The following is a 13,132-nucleotide window of genomic DNA, read 5'->3' as shown; positions in this document are numbered from 1 at the left end:
CTTCTAATGTTTTTTGCATGCACAGTGGTGGTGGTCCACTTCATATTTTAAAACAATTAAACATGAGGCAGTCATGATCTCACTAAAACCACTGGGATTATTTGATGTTGGAGTAGATTAGTTCACTGTTTCATAGCGGAGACGTAGACACAAAATAAAACTGTTGAAAAGATTTGTTGAGGTTCCACATTGCTGGCTGGATGCTGCCTTTAAGGACATGGTTTTGATTGTAGGAAAACTACCAATAAAAAGCACACAAGTGGTTCCAGTTAAGAGCTGTTCGCTTGGATGTGGCTTAACCCCAATGAAAGGACATGATTTAATTACTCTGCAGCTTTAATGCGCCTGATGTTTCTTTAGAAAGCACAGTATATAATCTTTTTTTGAACCAACTGTGATTCATCTTTGGGGAGAAAAAAAAACATGTTAAAGAAGGAACGTTTCCCCAACCGATGATTGTGCAATGGAAAGAGATTCAATGACATGATCTTCTCATATTAAATGAGCTCTTTACACACTAACAGCGGAGTTCATGTTTGGGTATTTTGCACTGTGTGGCATCATTTATTTGCAATGTTAATCTGTCTTTTTTTTAGGTTCAAGATGGCAAAAAGACCCACTAGTTTGGAACCACTAGTCTACAACAGAATATCACTGTTTCTTACACTTTTCCAATTGATATAACTCTTGCAATGCATTTCAAACAGTATGTTATGACTGATATTTATAACCCTTACATATATACATATATAAATACCAAGATTTACCCATTTTATATTGTGTACACAAAGCTACCCCTTACTACTTATGCTATATGTCACCTACTGTGCATTTGCATTTACTCTGCATGTTATTGCTTTTGCACCTCTGGTTAGATACTGTCTCAGTACTTGTACTGCAATAATAATAAAGTCGAATCTAACTTGCTGTCTGACATAACTTAGCTCTTTAAAGGTCCAGTGTGTATGGTTTAGGGCCCTCTATTGGCAGACAAAAATTCCTACAAATGCACAATATGATGGATGCAGAAAATTTCTTTGGCGATTACACCTCAACTTGATATATTTAGGAGGTAGAGATGCTATGATTAGTTTAGGGATATTCCTCCCAGTGGAGTCAGAACACTGGTGGTGGAGGTGAAAGGAGCGATGGCTGAAGGATGAGGATGATAGGGTGAAGAGCAGGACTGGGCAGTGGATGAGCTGAAGACTGGAGGTGAACGGGGTGGAAGAGGGTCGCATGTTCGTCCTACCGAGACAACTGACAGCAGCAGAAGGGAGAACAATTTTAAAAACTTGACAGTAATGATGTGATTGGTTTAGGGAGATGGTGGCAAAATCTGGTTGGATTAACGTGACACTAATAGTCAGAGAATTATGAATGAAATGAGAGCGTAAAGAGAGTCTTCCTGACTAAATGTTTTGCTCCAGATTCCTTGACCTGTTCCTATCAAAGCTCATCAAATAACCATGCACCTACAGTATATATTATAGAACTACCTATTTAATACTGTGTATCAGAGGTGTGGACTTGAGCCACAATTTTGATGACTTTAGACTGCAAGACAAAATCAAAACAGGCTTGCAACTAGATTTTGACTTCATTTCCTGAATACACTAACATTTAACGCCATTCATTCCCAGCAAGTCAACACCCCAACTGGACAGCACCTGATCAAGTTGGAGAGAACCATGATGAACTAACATAACGTTACTAAGCGGGAGTTAGAAAAAATTATACCAAAGATAATTTTGTTCGCATGCAAAAACTACATGGTAGTCAACAAATAATGAACTGCAATACACAAACATGCAGGTCAAAAAAATTAGAGACAAAGACACAACAACTTAAATCAAACTTGTTTTAACAAAAAAAGTACAAATTGAAAAAACATTAATGATTTTTCTAAATTGAATGTTATCACTCTGTTGTTAAAATGGCATTACATTTGATGAAGAGCGCATTATGACGGGTTTGGGATTCAAAACTCAAAGTTTATGACTTCGGATTTGTCAGTCTTGACTTGGGACTTTTGTGCAAAGACTTGAGTCCCATCACTGCTGCGTATGCTGTATTAAACTTTTATTGCACCACTGATATTTTCACTGTCATATCATTATCATTATTATCTGACTTGTTTTTGCATTTACGTATTATAATATTACGTGTCATAATGTAGAGCTTTCATTGCATTTTTACATATTTTATAAAAGATGTTCCTGTATTATCTACTCATGCCTCTGCAAACTGCCCCCAGGTAACAAATAAAGTGTTTTGAATTTGAATTGAAAAAGCTTAAGATAGATAAAAACATAAACATCTTTGCATCAAACACACTTCCTTTATCAGAACAACCATAGCCTTTGTCTTGTTCAGATATAGCACTTTGTATCTGTGTCTGTATGTGAAAAGCTCGCCCTCTGGGGTCACAGCAGCACTGCACCCTTTTTGTTTTCTATGTGGGCTGCTTATCTCTTCTATCTGCTCATGCTTCCTTATTTGGCTTTTCCTGTCAACAGATGATGTGTGATGTCACGACAGTCATTAGGAGTTTGAGATAAAAGATAATGAGAAAGGATGCTCGGGGTGTGCGTGAGTCACAAAAACTCTGGACTGATAAGGCAGGGTGGTGTGAACTTAAAATACAACTCTGATCTGACAAGAATAATCAAACCGCTCGTAGCAAAACACAGAGAAAGTGTGTGTGTGTGTGTGTGTGTGTGTGAGAGAGAGAGACAGATATAAAGAGAGAGAAAGTGTTTGTAGGTCAGAGCGCCTCAAAGTATTTCAAAAGAGACAGTGTGTGTACAGAGAGTGTGTTCATTTCTGGATTTGTGTTTTGTCTATCTGTCTGTGAGAGAGACAGACAGGCTGACTATAGCCTATAGCCTTAGGTGAACCTGTGAACTCATGTGATTAATGTGCGTAACTATCAGCACTGATATTCATGGGAAACTGTGTTAAGATCAGAGCGCGGCGAGCTCACGAGGCAGCGTGGCCCGCGCAGGAGAGGTGCTGTCTCTCTGGAAAAACAGCTGTCTATATTTAATCAAGGCGAATAAACAAGGAGTTTAAACAACTCATTTATAATTTAGATTTGCATACATTAAAACCGCTCATTTTAATCTTTTTATTAATATGCATCGACGATATTGTATAAATATGCAGTTTTATGCAAATACCGGGCCCATTTTCTGTTTGTATTTAATTCTGTTTCCCAGCTGTGGATCATCATTTTCATTCAAGGCAACCGACTCAGATTAAGTCAAGTATTAAGTCACAGCATGGGAGTGTATAAATATTTCTCAATTAAAAACTCTGAAGACCAGCTATGCTACTGTATCAGCATTAAAAATGCATCGGCATCGGGGAGGAAAATAGGGGAAGGCAAGTTACGAGTTTGATAAGACATCAGAACTTCAAGTCTACATCTTTGAACTATGTTTTTTTCTTCTTCTTCCCCTCCTCAAATCAAGTAGTTGCAACAGCTAACACTTTTTTTCTGTTTTGGAGACTGTTACAAAATCTGGGGGATGTAAGGACCAGTCAAAAACATGCAGTGCATCTGTTATTGATGAGCATGCCGTGCCTTCTGATGTTTTTCACAGAATGTCCTACATTTTGCAGTTTCTTGCCTGAGCTGCCACTTTTCCGTCCATGCAAACGAGGAGGGTTTTTGTTCCAAAAGGAGAAAACTAACCAACTGAACAGTGTGACAACAGCCACCACAAAAGGACAGCTGGGATAGGAGTAAAACTCACAATGCATAATTACCAAGTTATTCACTTGATGATGATAACACCCCCCCCAAAAAACTGCAACATCTGATACCAGTTTGGGTTCTTTAAAGAGCTGCATGGCAGTTAGGAATCTCTGAGAGTATCTTCGTTAATGAGAAAAGGTCGACCTTTAAATCCAGTGCTCATGACAAGACACGTGTTTAACGTGAGCCAATCACAAGAAAGGCAGGGCAGGGTTTCATGCACGAGAGGCAGCTGATAGGATGCACTGTCTCCATCACCACAGCTGACACACACAGCCCTCTCTTAGGCAAAATAAAACACACAAAGTGAAGTCAAGTTTGCTTGTGTGTGTTTTGTGTTGTGTGTTAATATACATCACTTTTATAGGGTACCAAAATGTTGCATGCTGTTAACAGCTGAAAAGATTTGACGCAAGTATAGACACTAATGCACATTGATTTGCAGTTTATAACTGGACACAGGTCACCACACTACATTGCATGTTTGTAATGTTTATATTTCTTAATATATTTAAGGTATGTGTACAAAATAGAAGCACTCAAATGTAGGCTGTAAAGGTTAAAACAAGTTTTATTATTAATTATTAATTTAATGTTTATTTGTATAGGAACAAGTATGGACCAGTGCTGCATGCAGCAGTGTTAAGTTTGCAATAATAGTCCCCAGATGGACCTTGCAAACTGAGGATGTGTTTAATTTGAGTGTATCTGATACAAAGGAAACTATTATTTGTCAATTCCATCTTTCCTCGATCAATAATTATTCATCTTTAAGTGATACTTTAGATTCTGGAGAATGTGCACTCATGTGACCACTTTCAGATGGAGAGGCACGCAGGGAAACCACAGCAAAGAGCAACATGGACAATAATGAACTGGCTCCATATCTGAGGGGAAATTCCTCCTTCCCCACATTTGTATGTTAAAATCAGTTCAGCTCCTCAAAGTGGATCATCGTCATTTGGAGATAATTTGATTTTAAACTGGTTGATGACAAAAAAAAAAAAAGTGCAGATTCTGTGCAAACTTTGCTTTGGGATTATGGCTGAGCTCCAAAGTAATGAGGTAGTGATTATCATTTCAATATTGTAAACAGGAAGTTTTATCTGAGTAAAACTGAAGGAAAATATACAGGAAATGAGAAATAATTGGTAGAGGATGTACTCAGCAATATAACTCTGTAAAAATACTACTCTTATAATATACTATTAGTATTATATGAGCACAATATGCTTTAAGTTAAGTATCAAAAATTGAGAGCAGAAAGGTGGCCCCTGTGAGTTTTATATCATATTATTTTATCATAGTATCAGTGTTGGGAATGTTGCTTTTGAAGTGTAATTGGTTACAGATTACTAGTTACCATAATGTAGCTATTTTAAATACTTCATCAAAGTAATGTTACTTATTAATTTGGATTACTTTATGATTAATTTTCTAACAAATGTTTTAAACTGGGTGATAAAGCTAAAAAAAAATCCAAAAATAGGGTATGCCAGAAGAAGAGGAAAAGATTATTCCACACATATTTTTATTTATTTATTTTATTTTTTAAAAAAAAAGAATATATTCAAATGTAACCCATTTGTAATCACCAATATTTTGATTAGTAACTGCAAATTACAGTTAATCTAAATCTAATTGTAATGGAACCCATTACAATTAGATTTATTTGCAATTTAATTACATAAAACTAGTTACATCTAAGTTACTCCCCAACACTGACTACAATACAACATATTATAATTCGAGATTATTGCCAATGCATTAATGTGTACGCAGTATTTTTATTGTTGTTGTTACTTACTGTTGGGTTTTGTATTTTATAGAATTTATTGTTAAAAATATATCTTGTAAAGTTACTATAACTGTCAGATAAACATAGTGAAGTAGTAGTATAAAGTGGCATTACATTTAAATACTCAAGTACAAGTACTTTAAAATGTGTTCTTAAGTACAGTACATTAGTAAATGTACTTAGTTACTTTCCATTACTGGAATTGAGCAAGAAAAAAACTATTTCCTGAAGCCATGTTGCAATGGGCAGTCCTTGAACACAATACAATACTATCAGGATGAACACTTCACCTGCAGCCTCTCTATCTGCACCGCTGCCTTCTGGGAATATTTGTTTGACTTTAGTGAAGTTTCTGGTGGCCAAAGGCAGCAGCCGCGTGCAGCCAGGGGACCGTGGATGGTGTGAACACGCCCCTGGAAGTCATGAATAATACCGTGTTGAGCTGTGCTCAGGGAGGTGATGTCTCTTTAAGAAGCTCAGCCCTCTCGCCGAAACAATCGTTACAACCCCCCAACAAGTCATCGGACCTGTCAATCATCCGGTCGGCGCCCTTTGATGTCGGGACTCCTTGCCTTGTCTTGGGCTCAAATGAGCTGTTTGCTGTTGTAGGGAAACATTAGTCCTCTACCAAGCAGCCAGCCGGGGGACGACACATCTCAACTTTTTTTCCTGTATGTGGTCGGGGTTTGTACACTTTTGGAGGCGCCCCACACAGAGGAGATATCACACAGAGAGCCCTTAATTCTTCCTTTATTTATACTTTTTTTTTTAGTTGTTATTTCTAAGTGTGTAACATCGCAAAGGGAGGTGGGAGAAGTAGACATGCCTCAGCTCAGCAGCGGCGGTGGGGACGACCTGGGAGCGAATGATGAGATGATAGCGTTCAAAGACGAAGGAGAGCAAGAGGAGAAAATCCAAGAAAACGCGTTCACGGAGAGAGACCTGGCCGACCTCAAGTCCTCCCTGGTGAACGAGTCGGAAATAAATCAAAGTCCGAACGCAGCGGTAGGTGGCACGGGGTGTGTGTGAGTGGATACAACACGGAAAGAGTGTGTGAGAAAGCTTGTTTTATTTTTACACGCTTCCTGACAAGCTGCTGAATGAAACCAAAGAAAGCTACGAGGTGCCTTCAGGGGTTACGGGGGTAAAATTCCCTGGCTGTTAGAAGTTTATTACAGGGACAACAACAGTAGAAGAAAAACACACCTTAAAGTTTAAGGTTGCTTTAAATGTTTGACACCCTACAACAGTTGTTTGGTCATTTTTCCTCGCCTTTTCATAACTTTTTTGGGAGTGTGTGACCCCGTGTTTGTTGTCGGTCCCTTGCAGGCGGTCAGACGGGGACAGCAGGGCGAGCAGAGGGGCTTCCCAGATAAACACCGGGAGCATCTCGACGGAGGTAAGAAGAAAACACACACATGCGGTGTGTGTGACCACTACTATCTCAGAAAACTGCTCAACTTCCTCCTTCTTAATAATAATAAACAACAGTGTCCAAGTGGGGAGTATTTTGGTCACGAGGACACGTGTTGCAGCTTTAATACCAACTTCAAAGAGTTGCGTTCAGGTGTACACTGCAAAAGATGTCCACTGTATGTGTAGCTCTCCAGTTTATCTCACAAATCTGACACAATGGTGGTGGTTTCCTATTTCTGCTAAACATGACATTAAAGCAGAGTTTAACCTCTTTAAATGTGATTTTTAATAAGTTACCAAGTAAAATATGGACTCTGGAAGTTTCTTTGCTTTAAATACAGTCATCAGGATGACATCATATCACTCTTTTGTCAGTTTGTATCAGACATGTTCAGTAGATCTGCCCTGTGCTTCTTTTATCTTAATGTATTTTTAGATTTACAGCCTCTTTTAGAGTCAACCCTTGACATTTCTTGCAGTGTAGCTTTTGCCAGACTTTGCCAAAAGTGGGGTCAGCCAGGGTCCTTGAGAGGTTTACTCTTTTTCCTACCACCCAAAAAGAACAGAGCAATTTCACTTTCCCTCCCTACGAGAGGGCACATTTAGAGAATGTATACACGGCCGTTTTAATTACAGGCGTCACTGTAGGCTGTACTCAAGTTGTGCAACTCACTCCAACCGTTCCTAAAAGGAAAAATGTCCCCATGTTGTATTCCTTTGTGCACAATCTCCATCAAATGTGGATTTGCGGTTTCGTGTGCGTCTGTTTGGAAAAAGTGAAAGCCACAGAAAAAGGATTTTACCGCTCTGAATGTTTCTGCTTGCGTGATTGGATTATTTCGTTTTCTGTCACCTTGGTTAAGGCCACGTTAGAAGTTTTGGCACCTTAGATGACAAGGGATTAGTCTGGAACTGTAAAAAAAAGTTTAGTCTACGTCTCTGTGTTTTATACAGACCAGGTATAACCTAGTTACAACTGACCTACAGAGAGGCCTGTGATGCTTAATATGGGTGGTGGTGAGAGATAAATTAACACATAGGCTACAGGAGTTCACGCCTCTCAGGCTAGGTGACGCTTGTAACGCTTTTGTCTCAAGTGTTGTAGTCTGTGCTCACACAAGGACACAACATGTAGTAACTACAACACTTGTAAAGTTGACCAGCTTTGTGTGCACGTTTGATTTGGATTTTAGGGTTTTATTTTTGTTTTGAGGCACTGCATATCTGAAAGCAGCACTGTGGGAGTAAGTATTAGATTATTTAGTCCTCTTAGGGTGTGTACATTGTTTTATTTAAGCAGCTTTTATATTAATATAAATCAAGTTTTAAATAACAGCATGCTGATACCTCTCCTCTTAGAGACCAAACCAAAATATTTTGCTTAAAGCAGCTTTTATAAACTATTATAAATGCTTCCATTAAAACAGTTTTGATTTTATTGAGTTTCTAACTCTTGTTTGTTCTCCATGTGCGACCTCAGTGTCGAAGCAGCAAGATGGAGGCATGTACAAGACGCCGTCGTATGCGGGGTACCCGTTCCTTATGCTGCCTGACCCCTACCTCCCCAACAGCTCGGTTTCTCCATCTGTAAGTCCACCTCTCTTTTGATTCTCCTGCTGGCTGCAGTGCAGTGGTCACTGTTGTTCCTCTCTTGGTTTCTCCTGTCAGTAGCTGAGGGCGTCCCACTTTGGACTCCACTGCAAGTGTGTGCACTTCAGCTACTATGTTTATTCTTTGGTATCAAGTTCAAACACTGAAGACATGGTTTGGTGCTTCAGGGAGTAACTCTTTAATAATATTTAATAATGGTTATGAGATTCTTCAGTTCAAGTTCACCCCTGCTGCAGGAATAAGAAGTCAGAAACATACACTCAGGGATGGATTAGGTTTGAATCTGGTGGCCACTGGCAATTTTCAGTAGCCAGATTACAATAGTACCAAGTAGAGACGGCATGGACATGTGGGACAAGAAAATGGTGGTGATTTTCCTGGTCTTTAGATAATGGTATAAATATTTTTTTCTTGGCACTTCTGCATAATTTGCATTGAATTTGTTGTACATCTCGTCTCGTAAACTTTCAATCACATCAGCCTAAAAATAAGTGGTGTCTTTCCCTGTAAGATGTGATCGGCCTTGTACTAATTATAAAAATATTTTTAATCTCCTTATACAGATTTTTATGAATTTATAAAATATAAATAGGCTAATCTCAGTTACCTGGCTGCAAACAGGGACTGTATGTAATTTTTAAAATATTTTTAAGATACTAATAATGGTTGTTTTTAGTTGTTTAATGCTTCTTTATGTGACTTAGTGATTACATGACGCACACCTCTGTCAGTTAAGCTCAAGAAACACCTCCTTTACCGAATCGCAAAGCAGAAACAGTTGATTGATTCCAGTGCTTGAACGTGCCTTTAGTTTAATACAGCATAGGCCAATTTGGCTTATAAAAGAGGCGCCATCAGATCACAGTCACAGCACTGAAAATCAGTCACAAACTTATGTGGTCTGGTTTGCCTTTGAACTGAGCTGTTTCCCGCCTAACTGCCTTATGAAATAAAGCGCTACTTAAAACATGCTCTCCCTGATGAGCGCCGCCGCCTCATGAGAGAAAGCAGAAAAAGAGCTTGTTTTTGTTTACGCCTTTGCTGAAGTTGGAACCTGATTGATGTCGTCATCGCGAAGCGTTTCGCATGACGTTTTCCATCTGTTTGTGTTGTGCGTGAATGACAAGAGGTTTGTTGCTGCCTTAATGGCTGTTCTGAGTGTTAAACCGCTAAAACAAACATCAGAAAGACTCGTGGAAGGATTTCAAGTATGCAGTATCACTCATGCAGCCAGACAGCCCTAAAAAATTAATCATAAAATCCCTTCAAGTCACCCATAAGAACCAATATCCATGGATAGGCTGACTAATTACACCAAACATGAGCGGTTGTGCCTAATTCATTTTTCACGTGCTGTGTAATCCTGTTGCCTGAATTAACCCCCTGCTCTTGCAGACAAGACATTGCTAAACAGCAGAGATGCATGTTTGCATGAGATCACACGCACCGTAGGCTGATCTGACACGAGGCAAAGTGAATTAGGAATCTGCTGTATCACAAAATCTACTTCATGGAGTGTTTTGCCAACCGTTTTCTTCAACGTGTGGATCAAGACGCAGCTGTTGGTCATGGGAGATAATAAATGGGTCACTCAAGGGTCAAAAAAGATGACTGTTGTTCTTTCATTTATAGACTGCCCTAGTAATATAATTCTTCTAAAAATACCTAAATCTCTCCACATTTTGAAACAAAAAAATATTTTTAAGCTCTTCTCTATGGGGAAATAAACTTTCATTTTAACATCATGGCATCTGTGAAAGTAGCTCCTTTGCTTCATCATAGTTGTACAGCATGAATAAAATGTCATCAAATGGAGCTTCAAAGTAAATGTTGGGGACCCCATTTATGCTGTCGCTTTGACTTTAAACTACTTTTATTCTTGAATTATTTATTTGTTCCCCCTCTTTGACTTGAAGCTGCTAGATTTGAACTTGGTCTTTTTACAGACTTTTTGTTTCTTGGAAAGAAAATCCTTGCCAATAGTAGTTTTACTTATGTGGGTCTCAATTTTGCTTGTAAAAGGTACATTAGTTTGTGAGGCAGCCACATGTACACACAACAGCATCTCGTAGGAAATCAAATTCTCCCTAAGTCTGTTAATCACAGCTCGACGCTGTGACAGAGAACACAACTTGAATGAACTAGTACAATAGAGCGTATTCGTATTTCCTTAAACATCGTTTTACTCCTCGTTGCATAACATGGCACATCCGGCATCGTGTTAGACGAACACAGTGAGCAAGTGTGATGGTATGTGTCGCTCATCAATGTGTCTCCACTTCTTTCACCTTTCGTCTCGCGAGCTTCTCTTCTCTTCTGTTTCTCCAACCCCTGGAGTGCCAACCGCAAAGCCTCTCAGAGATTGTTTTTGTTGAGGGTGGGATGGGGTGGGGTTGGGGGGGGTGGGGGGGGTTTGGTGGTGGCAAGATAAAGAGCACTTTCTTTCCCCGTGTGTCTTCGAGACTCCACACAATGCTCACTTGTTGCTGCTTCCCTTGTAATTAGCCCGCTGGTTGCGAGGCGGTAGCGGCGTATCAGGCCCCGTCTACCTGCCACTTGAAAGGGCTGAGCATAGTGGTTTAGAGGGGCTGGGGAGGGGGGGTTGATGATTATGGATGGAAGTGATGGATCGGAAACTATAGGTCTGGGATACTGGGAGAAAAAAGGGCTGTTTGGTGTTTTCCTAGCGTTGTGGTGTTACTGTGGGACAAAGTAATGCATGTTATGTCTCTCTGTGTGTGTCCATGTAGGACTGCTGTCCTTCTGTCTTGGCAGTATGACTTTGAGAGTTTCACTTTTTATGCTAGTTTCTTCTGGTGTTGGCAGTTCTTGGAAGGGAAGTAGCCTGTCGATCATGTTTTTGAGAAATCATTTAGACTGTTAAATGTCAGATAATAGCGATGATTTCCCAGAGCCAAAGTCACGCCTTCAGATTGCTTTCTTTTTTCTTTTTCTTTTTTTACCTGACGAGTAGTAAAAACCCAAAGATATTCAATGTAACAATGATGTTAAAGGGCACTAAGAATCAGGAAGAGTGGAGCAGTTTTATCAGCATTGTTGGTTTTTATGTCAATCCATAAATCGACGGATTGTTTCAACATTAATAGTAAGTTTTATCGGGCCTTCTTCGGCAGTGATAAGAAAATCTAATCCAACTCTTTTAGCTGATATTTTACTACATGTCCTAAAGGATTATAAATGTGAAAAAATAAATATGAATTCAATTTGGTTAGTTGTGTCTGGGTTATCTTTGAAGCTATTGCAGCTGCGCAATCATGTGTTCCTGCACCGCTGAGATATTTTTATTCTGTTTGCAGCTGAAATAATTAGTCTGTAAATTGTTTGTTTGTATAAGTGATTTTTAAAGAAAAAACTAACAAACATTAGTTGGTTCCAGCTTCTCAAGTGTGAAGATTTGCTGTTTTTCTTTGTCTCGTGTCATTGTAAATTAAATATTGTGTGTTGGACCGTTGGTTGGACAAAGCGAGGCACCTAAAGGTGTTACTGTAGGCTTTGAGAATTTTTTAAGTGGTTGTTTTTATTGTTCAAGAAAATAACCTGTAGATGAATTGATAATAAAAATAGTTACAGCCCTAATTCTGATGCTACCACTTCCTTTGAAAACAAAGAAAATTCATCCTTAATAGTCCAAAATTGTAAATAATTTTTGCTACCAGTTTGTTGGGAGGCAGTGACAGTAATCTTCTACGAATCAGTGGGAGGCTGAATGTTGTCAGCATTTACCAGCCACACTGAACAAACAACAACAATTTCTCAAAACCTTTGTGTGTTCCTGTAAACTGCTTTTAACGGTTGAACTCATTGTGAGAGCATCAGCACAATGACTGAAAGACAGACATTATTTGTAATATTTTTCTGTCTGTATCTTCCCCTTCCCTCCCCTGGGTGCACCGTGTGGGTTTATCTCTGATTGTACAAGACTAATCTAATAATTCCGTGTTTCTTTCAGATTATTTTATATTTGCCTATTCACGCCTCGTGAATAAGAATCAAGGACGTCAAACGTTTGTCTCGACCGTCGGGGGTCACATTGCGCTTCGCAGAACAGGAGCAAAAAAAAAAAAAAAATTCCCAGGGCTGTTTTGTTCTGAAAAGATTAACATATTATTTTCCATGTTCACCCAAACCAGATTGTTTGAAACAGACAAAAAGGATGGATAAATCACACTCCTTATTATTCTGGTATTAATGTTAACATCTCATGTAAAAAAGCTTCTAATCTCCGCTGCTGCGAAGTGTATTCCCTCCTTATCCCATTCAGTGATAATACTCCTATTACAGCATTTCATGGGACATTTCACTGTTGTTACATTAATGTAGATATCAGCTGTCCTTTCAGAGGAAGTGGCCAAAGAAGGAGATTTGTGGGATTCAGAGATATGACTAAACTCCCTCAGCTTGTTGTTTTTGGATAAAGCCTTATCTGGAGCGTGTAAGACAGTGCACTGTGTGTGTGTGTGTGTGTGTGTGTGTGTGTGTGTGTGTGTGTGTGTGTGTGTGTGTGTGTGTGTGTGTGTGTGTGT

General features: G+C 39.1%; 1 protein-coding gene across 6 annotated transcripts in view; it reads left to right on the top strand.

Annotated features, from left to right (window-relative positions):
* Nucleotides 1-6,113: 6,113 nt before the first annotated feature.
* Nucleotides 6,114-13,132, top strand: part of tcf7 (transcription factor 7) — a 92,187-nt gene continuing 85,168 nt past the window's right edge. For all 6 annotated transcript variants that reach the window (XM_050037946.1, XM_050037936.1, XM_050037928.1 and 3 more), the window contains exons 1-3: nucleotides 6,114-6,566; nucleotides 6,891-6,960; nucleotides 8,458-8,564. In XM_050037946.1, the coding sequence (XP_049893903.1) occupies nucleotides 6,384-6,566; nucleotides 6,891-6,960; nucleotides 8,458-8,564 (360 nt within the window). In that variant the 5' untranslated portion in view covers nucleotides 6,114-6,383. The remainder of the gene's footprint in view (nucleotides 6,567-6,890; nucleotides 6,961-8,457; nucleotides 8,565-13,132) is intronic.

The sequence above is a fragment of the Epinephelus moara genome, chromosome 3 (genome assembly GCF_006386435.1).
Source record: "Epinephelus moara isolate mb chromosome 3, YSFRI_EMoa_1.0, whole genome shotgun sequence".
NCBI classification, from domain to species: domain Eukaryota; kingdom Metazoa; phylum Chordata; class Actinopteri; order Perciformes; family Serranidae; genus Epinephelus; species Epinephelus moara.
The sequence above is the reverse complement of the archived record's forward strand: the minus strand, read 5'-3'. Positions and strand labels throughout refer to the sequence as shown.